Here is a 26,734-nt window from a genome sequence, read left to right on the forward strand (position 1 = left end):
AACAAACAAAAAATTCATCCAGACAATGAGTTCAAAGATGGAGGAAACAACCATACTCAGCGACTCACAAACACGAGGTCTATTTTGCAGGGTGTGGGGGACGGGCTGTGGAGAGATACTTACACAAGAGAGAGATGCTTACACAAGCATCAAACTTACAACCCTTCTGCCTCAGCCTCCCAAATGCATATACCATCAAGTCCAACTCAAACATGACATTTTTAAAGATATGTACAAAGACTTCATTTTTAGCCACACAGGAGACAGACTTGGGGAGTGGGGATATCTCATATTTCATAGTTTCTGAACTTCCTCAGGAGGTCTGAGGGAGCATCCCCAGTCCAGCGGAAACGAAAGTGCCAACAGCTCACATCTGAATCTTTAGAAGAGAGAAAAGAAAGATTTAAGATGGGGTGGGAGGAAAAAAATATTATAATAGTAAATAATTATAATAGTATAATAATTATAATAGTAAAACAGCTCAGGGATAAGATTTCAGTGCAACAAGTGAAATGTGAGGTTAAATCTCTGGTATGAATTATTAATATTTTATGGAAACAATAAAATATACTTTGAAATTCTATAAACAGGAAATATACTTTGTGTGAGAAGACCTCACTTGTTGAAATGCATCATAATAATTCTAAGGATGGGAATTTTAACTATTTACCTAAAAAAAAGAGATCAGTAGCTACTCTCACATAGCTTTCAAATACTTTTGAAATCTGAGGATCAAGGTTCAAAGCCAGCAGGGGCAGGAAACTCTGAATCTGCAATGAACCAGCAAAAAGCCAGAGATGAAACTGTGGCTCAAGTGGTAGAACATCAGACAAGATTAGGCATACAGACTGTTATGCCAAGTTGCGAAACAACCACCAAGAAGACCACCCCACCAAGACTCAAAAGCAAGGCAAGGCTTTATTCAGGCGGGCTGCAACTCGGGCCTCGTCCTACCCACCGACACAGCGGAGGTTAGGAGGAAGCCCCGAGCTGCGATTGCACAGAGCTTTTAAAGGCAAAAAAAAAAAAAAAGTTACAGCAATCAGGTGTTCAAGCAAGCAAGATTAGAACACAGGTACAAATGTGATTGGCTCAGGGCTCGAGGCATTCTGGGGGTGATTAGAGTTAAGCATTCCCAGGCGGTTTGAGTTCTTGACTGGCTGGGCCCTAATAAGCTTGCCCTGGGTTTGCTCATAGTTTAAACAGACAACAAAACGGGGGCTGCCTGAAAATGGGGTTTACTTTAACTCTTCATTCCCCACTTCAAGACAAGAATTTGAATCCAAATTAACTTAGGAGGCAATCTCTGAAAGCACTGGTAGGAAACTGGGAAAGGGGATCATATGTGTCAGTGGTATATCATCAAACAAATCATCACTTTCAATGACTGGGGAACCCTGGGAAGTTGTTATACAGTTGGGTTATTGAACATCAGGGGGAAAGGAACTGAGGAATTCAGCCTCCTGCTGCCAGCCATTACAATCTGATGGCTACATCCCAATGATGTTTACTCTGGGCACTCCCTGCCTGCTCATCGCAGGCTCCATTGCCAGAGAAAGCCCTCTGTGGATTTTCTCAGTGTTTGTAGTGAAGGCCTCAGGGCTGGCAATGCCTGGGCAGGTAAGGATGTGGTTGAACACCAACAGCATCTGCTACAAGAGGTTTTTTTTGTTTGGTTTGGTTTGGTTAGTCCAGGATGTTACACAAACCTGTGTGATGCTACAATTGTACTTATCAGCATTGTGCTTCCATTTATTGTGTATTGAAACAGAAATTAAAGGGAGATAGCCTTGCACGCTGGCTTCCAGATGCTGTGTGCACATTTTGCTAGTTGTAATATAATGGGGACCATAGAAGACGCATCAAAAAACTCCAAAGCAAATACTAGGCACTGTAGTATATACACAAAGACACTACGGGTTTGATAAGGCTGACATAAGTAATGTTTCTTAAACACTGTTGCTATTTTTTTAATTTTACATAGCAATAAGGTGAAACTAAATAATCATACAACTGCACTTTAACATAGCAAACTCCAGCTTTAAAGTAGTAGTTAGAGGTATCAGTAATCTCTTAAACAACATTAAGGGAAAAAAACCTAGTACCTAAGACCTTTAGCAGAACTGCATAATAATTCTCCAACAGCTTCTGGAACAGGAATCGAGGAGGTGAATATGATCAAACTACATTACATGCATTTATAAAAGTTATCACAGTGTAAGCCAGGCACCTGTAATCCTAGCTACTCAGGTGGCTGAGGTCTGAGGATCACAGTTCAAAGCTAGCCCGGGCAGAAAAGTCTGTGAGACTCTTATCTCCAATAAACTACTCAGAAAAGGCCAGAAGTGCTGCTGCCACTCAAATAGTAGAGCACTAGCCTGAGCACAAACAGGCTCAGGGACAGCACCCAGGCCCTGAATTCAAGCCCCAGGGAAAAAAAAAAAATTTATCACAGTGGAACCCCTTTGCACAATTAATATACATTATTAAAAAAAAAAAGAGTAATTCCCCTAGTGGAAGAACATGGAAGAAGATATATATCTGATCATCCACTGGGACGGCTTCAGGAAACCGAAGCAGAGCAGGATGGAACACTAGAGGAGATACCAATTTATTGTCTATTTATAAACACTTCAATTTTTTTTTCAGTGATAAGCTCATATTACTGGATTTTTTTCAAATATTGAAATAACTAATTTTTTTTTTTTTTTTTTTTTTTTTGGCCAGTCCTGGGGCTTGGACTCAAGGCCTGAGCACTGTCCCTGGCTTCTTTTTGCTCAAGGCTAGCACTCTGCCACTTGAGTCACAGCGCCACTTCTGGCCATTTTCTGTATATGTGGTGCTGGGGAATCGAACCCAGGGCCTCATGTATATGAAGCAGGCACTCTTGCCACTAGGCCATATCCCCAGCCCCGCGAAATAACTAATTTTTAAAAGGAAAAAAATGTTCATAGAATCCTGAAGAGAGGCTCAGCATCGTCTCTGAGTTCTAAAATGTTCAAGCCAAGCTCCCTTCCTACCCCCCAATTCCTGATGAGCACAGATGAGAACTGACTCAAAAACAGAAGGTTCTGGAGGCTTCAGGAAGCTTGGGACAGAACAGTCTATGGCTGAAAGGAGAAATATTTGAGTGTTTGTCTCTGTGTGTGTGCGCGCGCGCACGCGCGCGCGTATGCATGGACATGGGGTGTGGTGTTTGTTTAAAACACTGTTTTGTGAAAGTCAGGCTTCTGCTTTGACCAGGTTTGTTATGTTATCATCATTGCCAGTTACAAAGCTGATGCAATCCAAGAACTGACTTGCAGAGGCCTCCTGACCAATCAGCAGCCAGAATCAAACTCTAAGAATTCTCACTCCCAGCAAGTCAAGAACACATAAAACTTCTCCAAGAGAGAAAGACTGAATCATTCACAACAAACTGATTATCTTTTTTTTTTTTTAACAAGCATCCAAGACTATTCTAAAACCTTCTGCTTAAAGGCTCAATTCTAATGGGGTACTACATCGTTATCCTAGGACTCAACAAATCAGAATTTGAAGGACAGTTCTAATGAATGTACATTTCTCACCTAAACTAGTTAAGACAGTCGGATAGCTAGCTGGGCAAACTAAAAAAATAAGAATTGCTAACATTTACCCATAGCATGCTATCCGCAAATCACTAGTTCCCATTTAGTCCTATGGTAACTCTGAGAAGTTATTATTATAACCCACTTTATTGATGAGGAACCTCAAGTCTAAGAAATGAACTTTTGCCCAGTAATACAAACAATAAGTCATAGAACTAAGATGTGAGCCCAGGACATTGAACTTTGCAGTAGCCTGCCTCAGTAGGCCTATAAATGACACAGACATTACAGATGAAGTATCATCTCAGGATACTACAGCATCTGGGAATAGAGACTCTAAAGCCAGACTGCCTTGGTTCAAAACCCATCCCTGGCACAGACAAGCTGTTTAACCTTGAGCAAATTACTCCACCTTTCTGGGCTTGTTTTCTCATCTGTAAAATGAGAATATCAATAATAGTACCTATTTCCCAAGCTCCTAGTAAGGATTAAATAAGCTAATATATGCAAAATTAATATTAGATGAGGCAATAATGACAATAATAATATATTTAAATAATGTTTTTACACATAACAAACATACAACAAATGTTAGCTACTGCCATTTCAGTAAAGCAAAAGACACTCTGAGAAACACTTTAGGTTTCCATTTGGAAGAATGGTATTTTCCACTCTCTGTGTCAATGCAAAGTACTTTTTGTTTTGTTTTGGGGGTTTTTGCAATACCAGAACATGAGTTCTGGACCTCCTAATTGTTAGGCAATAGTCTAGCACTTGAGCCACATACCCAGCCCATAAAGTATCTCTTAAGGGGGCTGGGAATGTGGCTTAGTGGTAGAGTGTTTGCCTAGCATGCATGAAGCCCTGGGTTCCAGTTCTCAGTACCATATAAACAGAAAAAGCCAGAAGTGGCGCTGTGGCTCAAGTGGTAGAGTTTTAGCCTTGAGCAAAAAGAAGCCAGGGACAGTGCTCATGCCCTGAATTCAAGCCCCCCCCCCCCCGCCCCCGGACTAGCAAAAAGAAAGTATCTCTTAAGATGTTAAACTGATCCGAAAGCTTAGCTAACTACCATGAACACTGGGAATAGTTGAGAATGAATATAATGTATACCACTTCCTCCTTCTTCAGTTTCAGACATTCTGTGTCCTGCAAAGCTGTGTGATGTGACTTACTTGGAGAATCTAGATTTGGTGGGGAGATTGACTTGGATTCTTGCTGCTTCATTTTCTCTGCAGATGAACCCAGATACTCTCTCTTTATTTCTCTTTCCTCATTCCAGTCCTCATTTTCACTCTTGTTGGTCTGAGTCTGGTCGGATCCTCCCAGCAGCATCAGGTCTTTCTTACCTCTGACAGCCCAATGCATTGACTAAATTAATTAAAAGCAGACACATAGATATTAAATATAATATGGTTTTCTATATTTAAAGTTCAAGATGTATAACACCTAATCTACTATTATTGTACTGGCTAACAAAATGTTAGACTTGACTATTAACTGTATATTTATTAATTAACCAGGGTATGAATTAATCCATATTCATTAATTAATCCTCACTAGTTTGAAAACATGTTAGAAGAAGCCATAGTCTGGTCCAGAACAAAGAAATCAACATTAGGGAGGTTCAAAGAATGAGGTAACCCAGCAATCCCTTTCAAAGATGTATACATCAAATAACTGAAATGAAATATTTAAAAGATTTTACTCAAATGCTCATAGGAGCCCCATGCCAATGGCTCACACCTGCAATCTTAGCAATTTGGGAGAACAGATTAGGAAGCTCTTGGTTGAGAATCATCTTGGGGGGAAAAAAGTTTGTGAAATTTCATCCAAACAGAAAAAGCAGGGAACAGTAGTGTGTACCTGACATCCCAGCTACAGCAGGAAACACAAATAGGAGGATCATGGTCCAGGCTGATCTTGCCAAAAGCAAGACCTTATCTTTTCTTTTTTTTTCGAGTATCACAATGTTTATTGATAGATACAAGTATATAAAATCAGGGCATGAACATGACTTGATAAATTAAGTATACTTAATTTCAATACTATAAAAACCAAAGAATGCCAGGCACTGGTGGTTCACGCCTGTAATCCTAGCTACTCTGAGGCTGAGATCTGAGGATTGCAGTTCAGAGCCAGCCCAGGCAGGAAAGTCCCCAGGAAACTCTTTATCTCCAATTAACCACTGGAAAATCGCAAGTGGGACTGTGGCTCAAGTGGTAGAGCACTAGCCTTTAACACAAAGAGGCTCAGAAACAGTGCCCAGGCCCTGAGTTCAAGCCCCACAATCAACATAACTACATAAAAATAAGATAACCAAAGAAATCAGGCACTGGTGGCTCATAGCTGTAATTCTAGCTACTCAGGCGGCTGAGATCTGAAGACTACAGTTCAAAGCCAACCTAGGCAGGAAAATCTGTGAGACGCTCAAAGTAAGCATCAAAGAAAAGAAAAGAAAAGAAAAGAAAAGAAAAGAAAGAAAGAAAGAAAGAAAGAAAGAAAGAAAGAAAGAAAGAAAGAAAGAAAGAAAGAAAGAAAGAAAGAAAGAAAGAAATGGAGCTATGGCTCAAGTATCAAAGTGCTAGCCCTGAGCATGAAAGCTTAGAGACAGTTCCCAGACCCTGAATTCAAGTCCCAGTACCAGTACAATAAATAGTAAGTAAGTAAATAAATGAAATAACAACAGCAACCAAACAAGCTGAGCCAGTGGCTCACATCTGTAATCTTAGCTACTAAGGAGACTGAGATCTAAAAATCAAGGTTCAGAGCCAGCCGAGGCAGAAAAATCTGTAGTATTCTCTCCAGTTAATCAGGAAAAAAGTTGGACTGGAGGTGTAGTTCAAGTGATAGAATGACATCTGCGAGCAAAAAAAGCCAAACAAGAGCAAGAATCCCTGGTACAGGTTGAAATATGAACTGTCAACATCATGAGTTAGCTAAGTGGCCTGCACATGGTGTTTCTCAATTTCAAAATGCCCATCTATTTAAGAATAGACACTGAGCATTAATGACATAATAAATGTTTTGAAAGCCTTCAGTGAAAATGCATTCTGAGATAGCAGTCTTATTCATCACCTTCATGAGTAAATAAAAATAAAACATTTTATCATCTGACTCCTTGCATCTGCTGATCCCAATTATAGAAATATGCAGAAGAAAGATCCAAACTACAGCCAACTTCTTTTTTTTCTTTTTCCTTTTTTGCAGGCTGGGGGCTTGAACTCAGGGCCTCGGTACTGTCTCTGAGCTTCTTTTGCTCAAGGCTAGCACTCTACCACTTGGTGCCACAGCACCACTTCTGGCTTTTTCTGTTTATGTGGTATTGAATCAAACCCAAGGCTTCATGCATGCTAGGAAAACACTCTACCACTAAGCCACATTCCCAGCCTTCACCCAATTTCATATACAGGCACTGCTTATGCTTGTGGTTCAGTCAGAGGATCCATGAAAGAGAGCTACACAGCCTGGTGTGTTGGGGCTCAGTTAGATAACCTCCCAGTCACTGCTGTCTCAGTTCCTCTAGGGTGTTGGTTGTGCTGGACAGCATTTACCAGCAAATGAAGTCATGTGTGGAATTCATTTCAATAGATTTAATGTCAATAGGGCTGGAGATGTAGCTCAGTGTTAAAGTGTTTGCCTAGCAGCCTTGAAGCCCTTCCCAATATCACAAGAAGAAAACAAAGGAAGGAAGGAAGGAAGGAAGGAAGGAAGGAAGGAAGGAAGGAAGGAAGGAAGGAAGGAAGGAGAAAAAGAAAGAACTAAAGAAGGAAGGAAGAAATAGAAGAGAGGGGGAGGGAGGGATGAAAGAAAGGAATCAATAGAAATATCAGATGATAAGCCACTGATAGAGATGAAGAGAGAATCTGTACAGCCAAGTAATGAGTGGCACAAGGCAGAAAGTCAGCAGACACAAGGAATGAACCAACATGGAAATGGAAAACCCAGGTTCAAAGGCCACTAATCCTGAAGTCTGAAAACAGTGTATGGGTTTTTTTTCCTTCCTTTGTGATTACCTTGTTTGCCAGCTTTCTTTACTAGATCTTTTGGCCACTCTCCCCAGGAAATCATTTTCTTCGTTCTGAACCTTGGTCAATGTTAGCAAATATAACTGTTTATCTACATGTCTTTAAACAGTGGGTCAGCTGACAACGGTGGCTATCATTCTAGCTATGCAAGAGACTAAGTGCTGAGGATCCCAGTTAAAAGCAAACCCAGACAGACAAATCCAGGACACTTATCTCCAATTAACCAGCTAAAAGCCCGAGGTAGAGGTGTGGCTCAAGTAGTAGAATCCCAGCCTTGAGTGAAAAAGCTAAGGGGCTATGCCCAGGTACAGAGTTCAAGCCCCAGTACCAGCACCAAAACAAAAAGGGACAAATGGAAGAAGAAATAATTGACTTGGATGAACCATAGTTCAGCCAAATAACTATACAAATTTGATCCGTTATTTTTATCCTGAATCATAGTAAGTGGACTATTTTATTTGCCTGGCTGATTTCTTGACTTGCTTTTGGGTAATATCCACTTAAGATAAATTGTCTTTAAACATGCTCAGATCATATTGCTTCCTATCTGCCTGGACAAAGAATGGCCACACAGGCATAGTAGGAAGCTTCTCTGGCAGTCTATGGCTCACTGGACTCAGCCCAAGAACCTCACCCAGCCCAGAAACAATCAACAAATAGGTCCGTGTGGAGTGATAGGAAAATACTTTGACAAACAACCAATTCACACACACACACACACACACACACACACACACACACACACACACACACACAAAAGAATGGTTCTAACAGTTTTATTTATAAATGTAGAGCACTTGGTGATGTGCTACAGGGTGGTCTTAGCAGCTCATGATAACATTTCCTCATTTCCTTTACGTCGTGGCTTCAATGCGATCATTTCCCAGCAGCCCTCCTGAAGCCGTTCTGTACGTATTTTGAAGCTAGATGGAGAACCATCCATAAAGATGGATCTCTAGATTCTTTGTGCTAAAAATTTCTCTGCTTCCAGGTTATCCCAGGATTTCAAAGCCCTGAATCACTGAACCCCTCACTCCAAACTTCCTTTTTCATTTGTTGTTGTTGTGTTTTGTTTTGATACTGTGGTTTGACATCAGTGTGTTGCACTTGCTTGGCAGGCACTCTGCCACCTGAGCGATTCCCACAAGCCCTTATTTACTTATTTATTGCCAGTCCTGGGGCTTGAACTCAGGGCTCAGGCCCTTCCTGTCCCTGAGCTTTCTTTTGCTCAAGGCAAGCACTCTACCATTTGAGCCACAGAGCCACTTCTGGCTTTTTCTATATATGTGGTACTGAGGAATTGAACCCAGGGCTTCATGAATACTAAGCAAGCACTCTACCACTAAGCCACATTCCCAGCCCTCCCTCAAGCCCTTTTTGCACTCATGTTTTGAATAGGCTCTCAATTTTATTTATTTTTTGCCATGGCCAGCCTGGACTATGATCTCCCTGTGTGTGCTTTCTACATAGTTGAGACGACAGGCACTGTGCCCAGCTTTGGGATGAGAAGAGAAGCCTGCGAACTTTTTGCCTGAGCTAGCCTCAAACTGCAATGTTTTCCATCTTAGCCTCCTCAGTAGCTAAGATTACAGGTGCAAGCCATTGCTCCCAGAATACATTTAGCTCTCCTTTAAAACAACACTATGTCTAAATTTGAATTTCCAACGTATTGACCTGGGTGAATTCCTACTATATTTTTACAAATGAAACTTCCAGGAGAAACCTCTGGGGGAAAAAAAAGTAGCTAATGAAGTGACAAAGAGTTAATGTAAGAGGGAAAAAATATCAATTACAGTTTTATTACTCATGAGTGAAATGTGTCACCCCTGAAGCTGTGGCTCATTTGAAGAATTCTCCCGAAAGACAATCCTGAGATATGCGCCTGCATATTATGTTGCAGAAGTGCCCTGTCATTTTGTCCTACTTTGTAGGAAAATAAAGAAAATTGCTCCAATCAATGCTTCTCCTTCCAGAAGGATTAAGCTGCTTAAATAAAAAAGAGAAACACAAGATTGATGGTGTAAAAGAAAGAGATTTTATGAGATTTAACACCCTATAAATGTGCCAGGCAAGCAAATGTGCAGGTAAGTTTTAGACAAATATCCACTTGAAGTCCAAACCCTAAAGTTATAACCATTTTGTTGTCAAAATGGCTTATTAATACAACTAACCCCAGAACTATAATGGTGATGTTTTTCTACAAAAGGAAAAGCAATGATCTATTGGATGATAAACAATACTAGGGATGTCCATTGTTCTTGATTTCTCCAGAGTACAAACATAAAAGGATAAGTCAATGAAATCACTCAAAGAGAAAGCGCTTGTGAGGCTGAGATAGGAGAAGAATTTGAGCTTTGATATTCAAAACCAAGCTGGGCAACATAACAAAATTCTTTTTTTTTTAAATTTAAAAAGTTAAGAAGGAGGGGCTGAGAATATGGCCTAGTGGCAAGAGTGCTTGCCTCCTATACATGAAGCCCTACGTTCGATTCCTCAGCACCACATATATAGAAAAGGCCAGAAGTGGTGCTGTGGCTCAAGTGGTAGAGTGCTAGCCTTGAGCAAAAAGAAGCCAGGACAGTACTCAGGTCCTGAGTTCAGCGCCAGGACTGGCCAGAAAATAAATTAAGTACTCCTTAAAAAAAAAAAAAAAAGTTAAGAGGGAGAGTTAAGACCCTCATATCCAGAAGTCACCTTTAGGATAAGAAAAGAAGGAAAACAAAAGGAAGTTACAAAGAGGCCAGAAGGATGCACAAGCCATGTGTACCATAGAATGGGTGATTCAAATTCCACTGAGAAGCCAGGTACCAGTAGCTCATACCTGTATTTCTAGCTACTCAGAAGGCTGAGATCGAGGATTACAGTTCAAAGCCAACCCAGGCAGAAAGTCTGTGTTAGATTCTTATCTCTAATTAACCACCAAATAGCCAGAAGTGGAGCTGTGGCTCAATTAATAAAGTGCCAGCCTTGAACAAAAAGATAAAGGTTAGTGCCCAGGCCTTGAGTTCAAGCCCCAGTAGCAGCGCGTGTGCACATAACACACACACACAAATCCACTGAGAATGAAAAGCAAAAGAAAGATAGAAACAAGCAGCTTTTGCCCAGAGAAAATGTGAGGAAAAACTGCTGATGTAAAAGCAGAGAGACATGCATCTTATCGTATCTGTACCACTAATAAAAATAAACCTAAAACCACATGCATGCACAGCACAGCTACTTAAATTCTGCTGACAAGACAAATGATATAGCCAATAAGATGTTAAATGTAATTATTGTAAGGCTTCAAACAATTTCATAGTTAAGCTAAACTCAAAACTAAAATGATGTGTTTGGAGACAGGAAATTGGTATCAAATGGAAAGATGTTGGTGATACAAATTAAAGGAGCAGTTTGACGAAGACTTCTTGAAAAATCCACAGCTAACTTGATATAGGCTGTTAGAAATTAAGTGACAGAGTTGAGTAGCTCACCAAAAAAAAAACAAGCTATAAATCAGAAGGCATTAGAATAGGAAGGGCTGATGATTTAGTTGCAGTCAGTGTGTCATTTTTAGGAGGCTGGAAATATGGTTAGGCAGAGTTGGCAGGACAATGTTTATTTAGCTAATGTCAACAGGAATGTGTATATACACAGTGGAAAGGCAAAGAGTCTACCTTTCTGAATATATGAAATTAAGTCACTTATTGTTTTAAAGGTTCTCTGCAGTTACATTGTACCTAATATACAATAATTATATAGTTTGTCCCTCACAAATAACTAATCCTCCTTAAACAAATCCCTAAGAATGCATATTTCATCCCAATGTGAGATGAAGAAAACAGTTTACATTTTAGGTAGAGTGGCATTAGCCATCTACTTTCAGACTTTCCATTGGTTCCCCCCACCCCCATTATTTTAAAGGCGTTCCCTCAGGGTTGGGGGCTTGGCTCAGTGGCAGAGTATCTTCCCAGCAAGCATTACGCCCCAGAGGCTAAATTCCCCCCATTTCTGGAGAGCAACCCACCATTTTCACTGAGTCTGCCAAAGCTTCCCACTGCTGGAATGGCATGGCTACCTGGCTCCTTCGCCAGTGGTCATAGCGGGCGCGACTTTCCTCATTGGTCAGAATCTCCTTTGCCTTCTGCAGCTTCTGAAATGTCTCCACTGGAAAACAGAGGAAGAGATGAGTGCTTCTCTCTTAGAAGGGTTGTTTTTAAACTCCAAAACTATCCATCAGATCTCATTAGAGCCTGGGCTTTATCATTGGCTATGTGACCTAGGGCCGGTTTACCTTATTGAGCTTTAGTCTTTTCATTTGTAACATGTATGATACAGACAAGCAAGAACCTGCACATGAGGAGCCTGGTACCAGTACAGCTACTCCCTTTACTGGGTTTTAGTGATGTACCAACTGAAGGATTGATCCCCACCCAGTTTTTCCAGGCTCATACAGGCAAAACCCCAGGTATGAGCAGACCTGCTTTGATGTGCAGGCAGGGCAATTCACCTAAGCCTAGCTGTAAACAATCCATTGTGGGTCCAAGCAAAAGCCACCAACTTCCTAGTCCTAGTGGTGCTTTCATTAACCTGCCTCCTTCCTCAGACCCCTTATAAGCCTGGTCTCAAATTCACCCCCTCCCACAACCTCCAAACCTGTGGGAAGGTCTATGCCTTCTCGCTGTTCCTCAATAAACAGTCCTCCCTGTTGATGATGGAGTCTAGCCTATTCTTTTTCCATTCTCCTTCATTTTTCCAACACCAACAATACATATTATACACAGAATCCTTTTTTTTTTTTTTTTTTTTTTTGGCCAATCCTGGGCCTTGGTCTCAGGGCCTGAGCACTGTCCCTGGCTTCTTTTTGCTCAAGGCTAGCACTCTACCACTTGAGCCACGGCACCACTTCTGGCCTTTTCTATATATGTGGTGCTGAGGAATCGAACCCAGGGCTCCATGTATATGAGGCAAGCACTCTTGCGACTAGGCCATATTCCCAACCCAAGAACACATTTTTATTCACTAGAAAACAAACTAGCTTTTTGATTGATCATTGTAAGAGAGTTAGTGACCAGGCAAGAAAGACAGCACAAATGAAGATTAAGGCAAGAAACAGTTGACATTGCCTGTGCAGCTGGAAGACACAGGGCCAGGGAAAGAATGGTGAGCAATGGAGCTGTACACTAGGTAAAGGCCCAATCATCTAGGGCCTTCTATGCCCTGCTTAGGATTCTAGTCTTTTCATTGTCATTAGAGCAATGCGAGGCTATTAGAAAGCTTTGGATACAATAGTATTGGTGCTCAGTAGGTGGTAGTTTTGTCACTGGTCTATCTGACCATATGGCAGCAATAGAACCCTTTTATGGCTCTGCTGGAAACACTTTAAGTCTCTTCTGCCCCCCTCCCAGTATAGTTAAAACTTTCTGTAGTACAGAAAACAATATCAATATATAAAACTCATCTATATTTCTAAACATGATCAGTGAACAAGCTGAAAATGAAATTAAGGAAACAATTCTATGTTGTAACTGCATCAAGAAGAATACAATACCTAGGAAATTATTTTTAACAAAAGAAGCACAGGATATATATTGAAAACTATATGAAGTTGTTGAAAGAAATTAAAGAGTACCTAACTAAATGGAAAGATACCCTATAATCTAGGATTTGAAGACTTAATATTGATAACGTGGTAATAGTCCCCAAACTCATCTACAGATTCAATATAATTTCTATCAAGATCCCAATTGCCTTTTTGTGTAGAAACTGAAGAGCTGGTCCTAAAAGACAGATACATAAAACCATTTCAGCATAAAATGATAATGGAGGAAGACATGTTTCTTGGGTTCATTGATTTTCTATATAGCTGTGGACATGTGTGCCTCTTTCTCTCAAATCTTACTTCCAAACCATTAGCAAGCCCTGTTGGTTCTATCTTCAAAATATATCTATTATCTAATCTTGTCATCACTTCTACTGCCACCAACCTGGCAAAACATGGCTGTGACTGGGTAAAGTTGTATACACCTGTAATCCCAGCACTTAGGAGGCTAAAGCAGCAAGATCTCAAGTTCAAAGGCCAGCCTGGGCTACAGAGTGAGACTCTGAGTCAAAACAAAGAAACAGGGCTGGGAATGTGGCCTAGGAGTTCTTGCCTAGCATGCATGAAGCCCCAGGTTTGATTCCTCAGCACCCTATATAGAAAAAAAAAGCCAGAAATGGTGCTGTGGCTCAAGTGGTAGAGTGCTATCCTTGAGGAAAAAGAAGCCAGGGACAATGCTCAGGCCCTGAGCTCAAGCCCCAGTACTGGCAAAAAAAAAGAGAGAGAGAGAGAGAGAGAGAGAGAGAGAGAGAGAGAGAGAGAGAGAGAGAGAGAGAAAGAAAGAAACAAAGTGGTTGATCCTGAGCTGCCATGGCATAAACACACCACTAGGTTTCAAGCACCCTACCGGCTGCAACAGGGCCCTGCCCCAAAGCAAATCCACCTAAGTTTCAAGCCATTAACTATTTTATTATCAATTCTGGATGTAGCAGCAATCCATGAGTTAAAGAGAAGATGCAGTTACTGAAAGCTTCAAGAAGATAGACAAATAAAGATCATCTCTAATGAGCAGTTCTTCTTCTTGCACATGAAAGGGGAAATGTCCCATTATGTGAATAAGATGTCACTTTCTTCCAACAGGAATAAAGAGCTTATGAAATTATCCACAAGAATGTATGTGCCAGTCACTCTTAGTGCAGATTTGCATTTTTAATCTGAGTCACCTTTGCTCTGCCTCGCTTTGCTGTCAGCCTCGCTTGCCAGAATTTCCAGGAGAGAAGCACACTTGGAATTATTCTGATGTCAATCACTCCACAGCAATGGATACGCAAAAAGCAAAAGGAGACCTTCTCTTTGCTGTCATAATGTCTTTTTCTTGTGCCATCCCTTTACTACATTAAATAAAATGAGCTTGGGTTATGTTTACTCTAGAATGTATCAGCTAATTAAATGAATCACACAGCATAAACATTTACCAGTTCTGGAAAGTGAGATCTCATTCTGTAAGGTTAGATGAGCAAATGAATCCTTGAGACACTTTCTGATTTAATTCCTAGGCCTACTTTGAAAAATATAAAGGTCCTTTTAAATTCATGTTTCACCATCAGATTCTGTTACTATATCCATGTTTTAAATATATGCTATTTACAATTACTTGAGAACATACTTTGAAAAACTCTAGGCAAAAATAAGCCATCTGTTAGTAGCAGTTCTCTGGTAGGAAGAGATGGGAATAGGCTTTCAGCCTTAGTTATTATTGCTGTTATATGTAATTTTTATTCTGAGGGAATATGTTGGTCAAATTTTCATTCTTATAATGAAAGACCTGAGATTAACTTGAAAGGGGAAAAGGTTATTTTAGTCTATAGTTTTGAAGGTTTCAGCCCATAATCAATTGATCCCATGATTTTGGATTTGGTGCAGGTGGGGAGCATGCAGCAGAGCAAAACCACTCATGTACGGCCAGGATGCAAAAATCAAGAAGAAGAAAGAAGGAAGAAGAAGGTGAAGTGGAAGAGGGAGGAGGAGGAGGTGAAGAGGGAGGAGGGGGAGGAGGGGGAGGAGGAGGAGGAGGAGGGGGAGGAGGGGGAGGAGGGGGAGGAGGGGGAGGAGGGGGAGGAGGGGGAGGAGGGGGAGGAGGGGGAGGAGGGGGAGGAGGAGGAGGAGGGGGAGGAGGAGGAGGAGGAGGAGGAGGAGGAGGAGAAGGAGGAGAAGGAGGAGGAGGAGGGCTCCCTGCCAAGCACCATATCAACAAGTAGAATTGGTAGGGGACACTCAACATTGAAAAAATGCAGCCGGGGAAAAGGCAGAAAAGAGGACTGTTTTGGTTGCTGTTTGTTTTGCTTTGCATTGCTTGCTTTGTGCTGGTCCTGGGACTTGAACTTTAGGGCCTGGGCGCTGTCCCTGAGCTTTTTTTGCTCAAGGCTAGTGCGCTGTCATACATCTGCTTCCAACTTTTTAGTGTTTAATTGGAGATGAGAGTCTCACGGTCTTTCCTGCCCAGGCTGGCTTCAAACTGTGATCCTCAGAGCTCAGCCTCCTGAGTAGCTAGGATTACAGGCGTGAGCCACCAACACCCAGTTAGGGGGAAGCTTTTTTAAAAACTGTAGTTATATCAGTAAATATATTCCATCTCTGAGAGTATAGAGAACCACTTACATTTTCAGAAAAATCATATTAGCCCAAATTGAATAACTAGGTGCTTAAATAGATTTTTAAAACCATCTCCACCCAAAGGCTGAATCAGATATCATCTGTGAACCTGACAAGGGAAATGTTGACATCAGTACCTCTCCTTCTAACCAATATTGACACAGCCCAGTGTTACTCAAAAGAAGTTTCAAGGCCCATACATGAACCCCCTCATCACCATAGCAACTAGAAATGGCAATGATTACAGTTATTCATCACATATTGTCAGAGGCAGAGGAAAGAGTCAGAGTCATGCTTCATGGGAAAGGAACCCAGTTAAAGAGTAACCTGGGTAGTGGATGCTTTTCAGTGTTACATCCAATTTTTAGAATTTTGTCCTTATTATAATATTAACCCCAGTCCAAAGGGGTAATTTGTGTTTCCTCAAAAAATACTGATTTCATGAGCCGTTTTCTCATTCAAGAAATCGGCTGGGGGGCTGGGGATATAGCCTAGTGGCAAGAGTGCCTGCCTCGGATACACGAGGCCCTAGGTTCGATTCCCCAGCACCACATATACAGAAAACGGCCAGAAGCGGCGCTGTGGCTCAAGTGGCAGAGTGCTAGCCTTGAGCGGGAAGAAGCCAGGGACAGTGCTCAGGCCCTGAGTCCGAGGCCCAGGACTGGCCAAAAAAAAAAAAGAAATCGGCTGGGTAGCTGTCCTGCCCCCTGCTGTGAGTGCTCCGTTAGGAACAGGGCAGAGCACTATGTAGGAGACAGGCAGGGGCTCTGCCCTGCCGAGCTTTCAATGTCACAAATGAGCAAACCAGCAACAAGTTACACAGTCCCTTGACTGGCATACGAGGAAGAAGCAAAACGTTAGGAAGAGCCCATCTCAACCAATAAGCCAGGCCTTTAATCCAGTTATATAGGAGGAGAATAGCAGTCTGAGACTGGAACTGGGAAAAATGATAATAATGACTTTTATTTGAATGAGACCTTCTCCAATGAGTAACTAAAGCAAAAGAGGGCTAGAAGCATGGCTCAAGTGGCATATCAAATGCCTAGAAGCACAAGGCCCTACGTTCAAACCCCAGTACCACCTCAAATGAAAAAGAGTAAAATAAATAAAATTTTTTAAATCATATATACACATTGACTAGCAACATATAGTAAATATAATAATCAAATATAAGATGTCAAGTAAGGCAGAAGTCTCTGAGTTAGATCTATAGCAACATACACATTTAAAAAATTTTAATAAGCACTAGGGGTGTGGTTCCAGTACCAAAGTGTTTATTGAGGATATACTTAGTTCTGGGTCCAATCCCTAGTACTGCATAAAAGACCAACAAACAGGGCTGGGAATGTGGCCTAGTGGTAAAGTGCTCACCTCGTATACATGAATCCCTGGGTTTGATTCCTCAGCACCACATATAAAGAAAAAGCCAGAAGTGGCGCTGTGGCTCAAGTGGTAGAGTGCTAGCCTTGAGCAAAAAAGAAGCCAGGGACAGTGCTCAGGCCTTGAGTTCAAGCCCTAGGACTGGCAAAAAAAAAAAAAAAAAAAAAAAAAAAGACCAACAAACAAAAAAGAATTTTTTTTTATTTATTTATTTTTTTTGGCCAGTCCTGGGCCTTGGACTCAGGGCCTGAGCACTGTCCCTGGCTTCTTCCCACTCAAGGCTAGCACTCTGCCACTTGAGCCACAGCGCCGCTTCTGGCCGTTTTCTGTATATGTGGTGCTGGGGAATCAAACCTAGGGCCTCGTGTATCCGAGGCAGGCACTCTTGCCACTAGGCTATATCCCCAGCCCGAAAATTTTTAAATAGGATAAAATATAAATGACTCAATACAAAATTTTAATTTAAAAATAAAAATTACCAGGAATACACAAGAAAGCTCAAGTGCATTGTTAATGTTTAAGTTGGGTGGGAATCTGTTGTAATCTTCCTGATTCCTTTATATATACTTCCTTTCCTATAATTAAAAGGAAAAATCGCTATCTGCAATGTGAAGCATTTCAAGGACCATCTGTCGGTGTCCATGCATGAAATGGCCTGCAGTAAGGCTGGAGGGAAGAGGACACAGAATAGATGTGGGAAGGAAATCAACAGCTTTTGGTCATTAGCCGCATGTGGAAGTGATAGAGAAGAAAGGGACAAGGGCTTTTGCTGTTATAACTGTTTTGATTTGGTTACATTTTGCAGTGCTGAGGACCAAGGCTACTCTGTAACTGATCGACACCCCAGCCCAAAGATGAAGTTTCCACTAGGCCAAATGAATGGATGGTGCTATCAAGCATTGAGATGGGAACACAAAAACATTCCCAATATTTACAGGGAAGAGAAGTAGAATGAATCTAGTTTTTGATGTGGTGACTTTGAAATGTTTCCAAACAAAACTTTCCAAGAAACAGTTACAATTACAGTCTATAAAGAACAAGAAGCCAGGTGCTGTTGGCTCATGCCTGTAATCTTATCTACTCAGGAGGCTGAAATATAAAGATAACATTTCAAAGCCAACCTGAGCAGGAAAATCTATGAGACTCTTATCTCCAATTAACCACCAGAAAACTGGAAGTGGTGCTGTGGCTCAAAGTGGCAGAGATCTAGCCTTGAGCAGAAGAGCTCAGGGACAGCACCCAGGCCCGGAGTTCAAGCCCCACAACTGGAAAAAAAAAAAAAGAAAGAAAGAAAAAGAAAAAAAAGAGTAAGTATTGGGTTAAGGACAAATCTTGAGGCCCTCACCAGAAAGCTGGCTTGTGACGGAAGCCTCAAACTTAAGACATGGCTCTGTAGAGAAAAAAAGAAGTAAACTGGGAAGAAAGCTTAGAAAGGAACCTTAAGAAGCCAAGAAGAATCTACAAAAACATAAAGTAGCAGAGTCTGGAAGAAAACCATGACTGTGGGTTATTCTGGAAGCTAGGAGAAAAATATTCTAAGAAAGGTCAATAGTGCCAAAATCTGATTCAAGGCAAGAAAGACAAGGACTCAGCTTTGAATGTCACCACTGGCTTGGCTAACACACAAGTCCTTGAGTCATTTCTGCGAAAGGTGGGGAGAAGTCCAAGTGAGGTGAAGGGAAAACTAGAAGGAAACGAAGTAGAGACATCGGCTGTGGGCTTCTTCTTCAAGTTTAGCTCGGAAGAGAAGAAATAACAAATCTTTAACTCCCATCTCCTGCATGGAATGGTGCTTTATGCCTATAACATCAGCTCTGGAGCAGCTAAAGAATGAGGGTCATGAGTTCAAAGCCAGCATGGGCTATGCAGTGAGATCTTGTCCAAAAAAAAAAAAAAAAAAGGAAAGAAAGAAAACAGAAAAGAAGTATGACTATATGGACATATTCAAGTCCCATGAAATGAAGGAAACAGCAAAGTTCTCATCAAGACAACTGCCAAGTACAAACAGACTCAAGTTGTGTTAACACTCATTAACTGGTAAAAATAAAGCATGTGCCAATCACATGTTTATTGTTATTACAAAGATGATGTGCAGAGGGGTTGCCATTTCATAAGTGAGTTAATGAATACATTTCTTTTAGGGCAATGTAACTACTTCACTCTCTCCCGGTTTTTCCCTCCTGACCTGCCTACAGATTGTAGAGTTCATTTTCAACATAGTGTCCAGTGAGTACCACTGCTGCTTTTGCTCCCCTTTTGTCTCTCTCCATTTCTGTGCCCCCCTCACCACCACAAAGACAGATAAATGAACAAATAAGACCAAAACAAACCAAAAAAAAGACACTAAAAAGCAAAAGCAGGGCTGGGGATATGGCCTAGTGGCAAGAGTGCTTGCCTTGTATACATGAGGCCCTGGGTTCAATTCCCCAGCACCACATATACAGAAAATGGCCAGAAGTGGTGCTGTGGCTCAAGTGGCAGAGTGCTAGCCTTGAGCAAAAAGAAGCCAGGGAAAGTGCTCAGGCCCCGAGTCCAAGCCCCAGGACTGACAAAAAAAAAAAAAAAAAAAAAAAGCAAAAGCAAAAATAGACAATACCATTTTTACCAACAATGCAGAAACAAAAAAATTCCCTGTTTCCATTTCCTAGAGTTTATTTTGCTAAATCTTGTTTTCTATGTTCAGAGGCACAGAGACATTAGCCTTTGAGTTCCTTCCCTAGAAATATCCTCCTTTGGTCTTACTCTATGTAAAATGCCTAGAGTCTTGTATAATTTATCATGAAACAACTATTGTTTTACCAGTCTTGAGGCCTGAACTCAGGGCCTGAGCACTGTCCCTAAGCTTCTTTTGCTCAAGGCTAGTGTTCTACCATTTGAGCCACAGCATCATTTCCAGTTTTTTCTGTTTATATGGTACTGAGGAATTGAATCCAAAGCTTCATGCATGCTAGGCAAGCACTCTACCACTGAGCCACATTCCCAGCCTGAAACTGAACAAATTTTAAATCACAAAACAGCACACTGGAGCAGAAAGAAAAATAGATGTTCAATAACTATTAGAAAAGATCCTTCCCAATTATCTCCCTGACTATTCAATGGCAAAACCAACATTTGGTACTAATAGAATAGCTTTGAGAACCATAGATAAAAGGAAGCTACTATTGAATGCCTATGGAGGGCTGGGGATATGGCCTAGTGGCAAGAGTGCCTGCCTCATATACATGAGGCCCTGGGTTCGATTCCCTAGCACCACATATACAGAAAATGGCAAGAAGTGGCGCTGTGGCTCAAGTGGCAGAGTGCTAGCCTTGAGCAAAAAGAAGCCAGGGACAGTGCTCAGGCCCTGAGTCCAAGCCCCAGGACTGGCAAAAAAAAAAAAAAAAAAAAAAAAAAACACAAAAAAACACAAAAAACAACAACAACAACAACAACAAAGGGGGCTGGGGATATAGCCTAGTGGCAAGAGTGCCTGCCTCGGATACACGAGGCCCTAGGTTCGATTCCCCAGCACCACATATATAGAAAACGGCCAGAAGCGGCGCTGTGGCTCAAGTGGCAGAGTGCTAGCCTTGAGCGGGAAGAAGCCAGGGACAGTGCTCAGGCCCTGAGTTCAAGGCCCAGGACTGGCAAAAAAAAAAAAAAAAAAAAGCTACTATTGAATGCCTATGGATTGTCCATATAGCCATTGTTAAACTCTTACCAGCTTTGGAATTTTCTGGATGCTTATCAGGATGACATTCCAGGGCTCTGGCCTTAAATTCTGCCATGATTTGTTCCACCTAAAAAAAAAAAAAAAAAAAGTTTAAAATAGGAGACAGTTTAAATGATACACCTCAGAAGTGGGGTCTCAGTACTCCTCCAAACAGCCATATGACTCACTCTTGTAATTTTTATCTTTCTATTTTCTTCTTCTTTATGAAGTGGGAAGGAGACCTGGGGCTTGAACTCAGGTCCTGGATGCTGTCCCCAAGCTTCTTTGCTCAAGAGCTTTACCACTTGAGCCACAGTTCTACTTTCTTTTTTGGTAGTTAATTGGAGGTAAGACTCTCACTTTCCTGCCCAGGCTGGCTTTGAACCATGATTCTCGGTTTGAGACCCAATCATAGTTTGATTTTACTTACTCATTCAATTATATTATTGTGAGTTATTAAGACTTGGCTTTAGATGGGTGTGGTGGCACATGCCAGCACTAGGGAGGCTGAGGTAGAAGGGTCAAGAGTTTGAGACCAGGGCTGGGGATATAGCCTAGTGGCAAGCGTGCCTGCCTCGGATACACGAGGCCCTAGGTTCGATTCCCCAGCACCACATATACAGAAAACGGCCAGAAGCGGCGCTATGGCTCAAGTGGCAGAGTGCTAGCCTTGAGCGGGAAGAAGCCAGGGACAGTGCTCAGGCCCTGAGTCCAAGGCCCAGGACTGGCCAAAAAAAAAAAAAAAAAAAAAAGAGTTTGAGACCAGGGGGCTGGGAATATGGCCTAGTGGCAAGAGTGCTTGCCTCGTATACATGAAGCCCTGGGTTCGATTCCCCAGCACCACGTATATAGAAAATGGCAGAAGTGGTGCTGTGGCTCAAGTGGCAGAGTGCTAGCCTTGAGCAAAAAGAAGCCAGGAACAGTGCTCAGGCCCGGAGTCCAAGGCCCAGGACTGGTACCAAAAAAAAAAAAAGAAAAAAGAGTTTGAGACCAGCCTGAGCTACATAGTGAAACCCTGGTTCATAAGGAGAAGAGAAAAAAAGACTTGACTTTATTAAATAATAACTTTAATATCAGCAATGGGAGACAACGGCAGTTATGCGACTCTGAAATTTGATTGCTTAGTTTTCAGTCCTAGTTCTGCCAAGAGACTTTAGGTAAAAGTTCTATAACTTTCACAAATAGCTCTCTTTTTTACATTAGATGCATAATAAATGTAGAGTTCCAATTACAAAGCTAGATCACAGTAAGATAATTGTTATAATTAAATAGCAGTGGTTACATAGCCTGACATTCAGCTAGTTATTTTAAAACTGAGTTGTCGGCTGGGGAGGCCAAGATCTGAAGACTGAGGTTTGGAGTCAGTCCAGGTAGACAAAAACCAATGAAACCAATTAACCAGCTAAAAACCAGAGCTGGAAGCATGGTTCAAGTGGTTAGAACACCAGCCTGAGTAAAGAATCTAAGTGAGAGGCGAGCGTTGGTGGTATAGTGGTAAGCATAGCTGCCTTCCAAGAATCTAAGTGAGAGTGTGAAACTCTAAGTTCAAGCCCCAGTACCACCACAAAGGGGGGGGGGGGGGGGCGGGAAGGAGACAGAGAAGGAGGAAGAGGATGAGAAGATGGAGGGAGGAAAGGAGGAAGGAAGAAAAAGGGGACTAGGAAGAGGAAGGGGAGAAGGAAGGAGGGAGAGAGGGAGAGACAGAGAGAGGGAGGAAGGGAGGGAGAGAAAGAGGGAGGAAGGGAGGGAAGGAGGGAAGGAGGGAGGGAGAGAGGGAGAGAGGGTTCTAAATAATTTAGAAATACAAACTGAAATTTTCCTATCAATATAGAATAGAAAGTAAAACAGTGGCCAAGCCCAGAGTTCAAGCCCCATGACAGGCCAAAAAAAAAAAAAAAGATTGGGACTGGGAATATGGCCTTGTGGCAAGAGTCCTTGCCTCATATACATGAAGCCCTGGGTTCCATTCCTCAGCACCACATATATAGAAAACAGCCAGAAGTGGCGCTGTGGCTCAAGTGGCAGAGTGCTAGCCTTGAGCAAAAAAGAAGCCAGGGACAGTGCTCAGGCCCTGAGTTCAAGCCCCAGCACTGGCAAAAAAAAAAAAAAAAGAAAGTAAAATCCCTCTTACCCTTCTTTCCCCTTCAAAATATATGTTTTGCCCATATTTATGTTTATGTCTTGGGAATTTTACAAAGCATGAAGATGTGTGAGTGCGTGTGCATGTGTGTGTGTGTGTGTGTGTGTGTGGTTTAAGCCAAAGGCCTCACATAAGCTAAGCACACACCCTACTACTCTACCCCATCCCTAATAGTAGAACTTGAATATCAGTATCATCCCTATTTTAAAAAAAAGCTTACAAAGAAATCAAGAGACTTGTGTGTGTGTGTATGTGTGTGCACACGTGCATGCACACGTGGGCACTTGTGCAGTGCCATTCCTGGGGCTTGAACTTAGGGCCTCAAACTCTTAGGTTTTCCCCCTCCCCAAGGGTTGGTGCTCTACCACTTGAGTCATACCTCCACTCCCAGCTTTTTGATAGTTAAGCTGAGATAAGAGTCTCTCAGAGTTGTCTTTCCAGACTGGCTTCAAACTTTGACCCTCAGATTTCAGCATTTTGAGTAGCTAGGATAACAAGTATGAGGCATTTCTACACAGTAGAAAATCAGAGATTCTTTTGCTCAAGGCTAGCAGTGGCCCACTTGAGCCACAGCTCCACTTCCAGCTTTTTTTTTCCTTTAGTAGTTTGTTGGAAATAAGAATCTCACTGTAGGGCTGGGAATATGGCCTAGTGGCAACAGTGCTTGCCTCCTACACATGAAGCTCTCGGTTCGATTCCCCAGCACCACATATATGGAAAACGGCCAGAAGGGGCGCTGTGGCTCAGGTGGCAGAGTGCTAGCCTTGAGCAGGAAGAAGCCAGGGACAGTGCTCAGGCCCTGAGTCCAAGGTCCAGGACGGCCAAAAAAAAAAAGAATCTCACTGAATTTCCTGCCCAGGCTGGCTTCAAACTATGATCCTCAGATCTGAGCTTCCAAAGTATCTGAGATTACAGGCCACAGGCTCCTCCCTAACTCTCTTCTTTATGCTAATCTCTTTGACTATCAATAAAATAAATAGAGCTATCCTCACTTTTTAAAAAAGTATGAAGAGATAAAATTACACTGGTCTATCAACGAAAAATATAAAGTTTGAGGGTTTGGGCTGGGATGGTGGCTTAGTGGTAGAGTGCTTACCTAGCATGCATGAAGCCCTGGATTCAATTTCTCAGCACTACAAAAACAGAAAAATCCAGAAGTGGTGCTAAGAGGTAGAGTGCTAGCAAAAAGAAGCCAGAGACAATGCTTAGGCCCTGAGTCCAAGCCCCTGGACTGGCAAAAAAAAAAAAAGTTTGAGGGTTTTTTGCTACCTTTTTTTTTTTTTTCATTCCAGTACCATTAGAAAACATTCTGGCATTGGTCTAAGGGAGCACAGAGTAAATTCTCAGTAGTGACTGCTCTTTCCTTACTTGTATCTCCTGGTTTTGCCAAGAACAGCCTATCAGTCAGTCAGTACTTCATTCTTTTACTGTCACTAAGTTCATCTTAAACCTCCTGCAGAGAAAGCTGATCAAGTAGTTTGTTTTTGACACAGTCGGTTTACCTCCTGGCCTCCCACCCAGTGCCAAATGCAATCCACAGACAGTGAAGCCTCTATGTCAAGATCCCCCGCCTCCTGCCCTTCCACTCCCGTGTCCAGCAATCTGGAAAGCTGCATATGCTTCTGGCCAGTAAGCAGGGGGGAAAAGTCCACATCCTCTATAATCAAATAAACATCTGAAGGGTGATAAAGACCAGTTTTACTCTGGATATGAAGAAATGAATGAACAACAGTGCAAATTTCTGGAGAGAGAGAGAGAGATTCCACTATCAGTAAATCCACATTCTTCATTCATCTATCTATCCATCCATCCATCCATCTATACCAAAACTTACCCTCCTTCTAAGGAAAGACAATAGGCAAACTATTCAAGATCAAGTAAACATGTTGAATTTTATTATAGGAATATAATAACCTTTACGCCAGTCCTGGGGCTTGAACTCAACGTCTGGGCACTGTCCCTGAGCTTCTTTTGCTCAAGGCTAGCACTCTACCACTTGAGCCTCAGTGCCACTCCAGGCTTGTTCTGTGTATGTGGTGCCGATGAATCAAACCCAGGGCTTCATGCATGGGAGACAAGCACTCTACCACTAAGCCACATTCCCAGCCAAGGCACCTTGTTTTAAAAATACAAGTTATGAAACTTATCAATTAAATTTTAAGTAATTCTCTCAAAAAATCATTTGTTAGTAACATATCTAAAGGGTGAGGAAGACATTTGACAAAATATTAATAAGCTTTATAAATGGTTACAAGCAAATTACCAGCAATGTTAACAATAGGAGCATATTATTCTTGAGGAAAAATATTTCACTAAAAGAGCATTATGGTGAGATAGTGAGCTAGATATAACAGCTCACACTGGTAAATCCCAGCATTTGGGAGATAGAAGGATTACAAATTTGAAGCCAGCCTGGAACATGCAAGGAGACTTTGTTCCTAAATAAATTAAATTAAATTTCACTTATTTAAAATAAGAATAATTTGTTCTCTCAGTCTGTGTGTGTGTATGTGTGTGTAAAATACTAGAGAACAACATGTCAAGATAGTCTATATTACCCTTGGAGATAGAATCCAGATATTTCCAGAATTAAAGAAGAAAGTCTAGAACCTTCAAGACTGCTTATGGGGTAATTTTTAAAGCATCATTTCTTTGTAGATTCAATGACCACAGAGTTTTTCACACATTTGGTTCAGAAGTTACTCTCTGAGGAAGTACTTCCTGTCACACAATTTGGGATCCTAACATAAGACAATGACTCTTTGTTTATAAATTTTGTAAAAGTACTTTTATGTAAAATACTTTGAAAATCACTGATTTCTTGAAAATTACATTCACCCAAGTAGAGTAGTATTACCTTAACAAAGGTGAATCCTTTGCACATTATGAAGTACCGACATCAGCAGTTATATTAAATTTTCAACATTATTTAGTATACTTGGCATATTGTGAAGTAGAATGTATGAACATTGGAAATTTCAACCAGAAGCTTTCATACAATTGCCACAGGACACTTAGTCAAGTAAAGACCCAACATACATTTTTATCCTTAACTTCCCTTGATCCAAATGTGCCTTACGATGACACAAGATTAGATTTCCACACAATATGACTAGATGTTCAAAGTGAATATTGGAAATAAAAATCTCAAAGAACTGATGTGAAACAGAACGGCATTACCTGGGCATTACCTGGGGCTGGGAATATGGCCTAGTGGTAAGAGTGCTTGCCTTGTATACATGAAGCCCTGGGTTCAATTCCCCAGCACCACATATATAGAAAACGGCCAGAAGTGGAACTATGGCTCAAGTGACAGAGTGCTAGCTTTGAACAAAAAGAAGCCAGGGACAGTGCTCAGGCCCTGAGTCCAAGGCCCAGGCCAAAAAAAAAAAAGAAACGGCATTACCCACTGACTTACCGAAGAGAGTTCATCACATCCCAGTAAGGTGTAGAAATCTTCACTCTCTTCTAACCTGTAATCCAGTATGCGATCCATTGAGATCAGTGAAATCAACTTCTCTCGGCTACAGGAAACACAGCAAGCTTTGACTTACACAGGCACAAAAGCTCTTTAAACACAAATCGCAGCAGCCGTACTTTCCCACTGACAAAGGCTAGCTTTCAGGATCCACTCGATGTCAGTCCACACCTTCGTGAACACTACGTTTCATTGGCCCGGACAGAAGGCAGAAGAATGGACCACGTGCAAACCTTGCAGAGCTGCCTGGGAAATGTAGTTTGTTGATGAAGCCACCTCAG

At 41.6% G+C, this 26,734-nt stretch overlaps 1 protein-coding gene across 3 annotated transcripts; it reads right to left on the reverse strand.

Moving 5' to 3' along the window:
• Positions 1-26,604, reverse strand: Dnajc12 (DnaJ heat shock protein family (Hsp40) member C12). Of its 3 annotated transcripts, none has more exons than XM_048338868.1 (5): positions 26,394-26,604; positions 20,845-20,923; positions 11,598-11,737; positions 4,742-4,937; positions 1-379 (listed from the first exon to the last, which is right to left on the reverse strand). In XM_048338868.1, exons 1-5 carry the CDS (start codon positions 26,469-26,471, stop codon positions 288-290), a joined length of 585 nt encoding a protein of 194 aa, XP_048194825.1. In that variant the 5' UTR covers positions 26,472-26,604; the 3' UTR covers positions 1-287. The 3 variants fall into 3 exon arrangements, with proteins under 3 accessions (XP_048194825.1, XP_048194826.1, XP_048194827.1); XM_048338869.1 differs by lacking the exon at positions 26,394-26,604 and adding an exon at positions 21,266-21,359; XM_048338870.1 differs by lacking the exon at positions 4,742-4,937.
• Between the last annotated feature and the right edge of the window lie 130 nt (positions 26,605-26,734).

Source organism: Perognathus longimembris, chromosome 2 (assembly GCF_023159225.1).
Source record: "Perognathus longimembris pacificus isolate PPM17 chromosome 2, ASM2315922v1, whole genome shotgun sequence".
In the NCBI taxonomy this organism is placed as follows: Eukaryota; Metazoa; Chordata; class Mammalia; order Rodentia; family Heteromyidae; genus Perognathus; species Perognathus longimembris.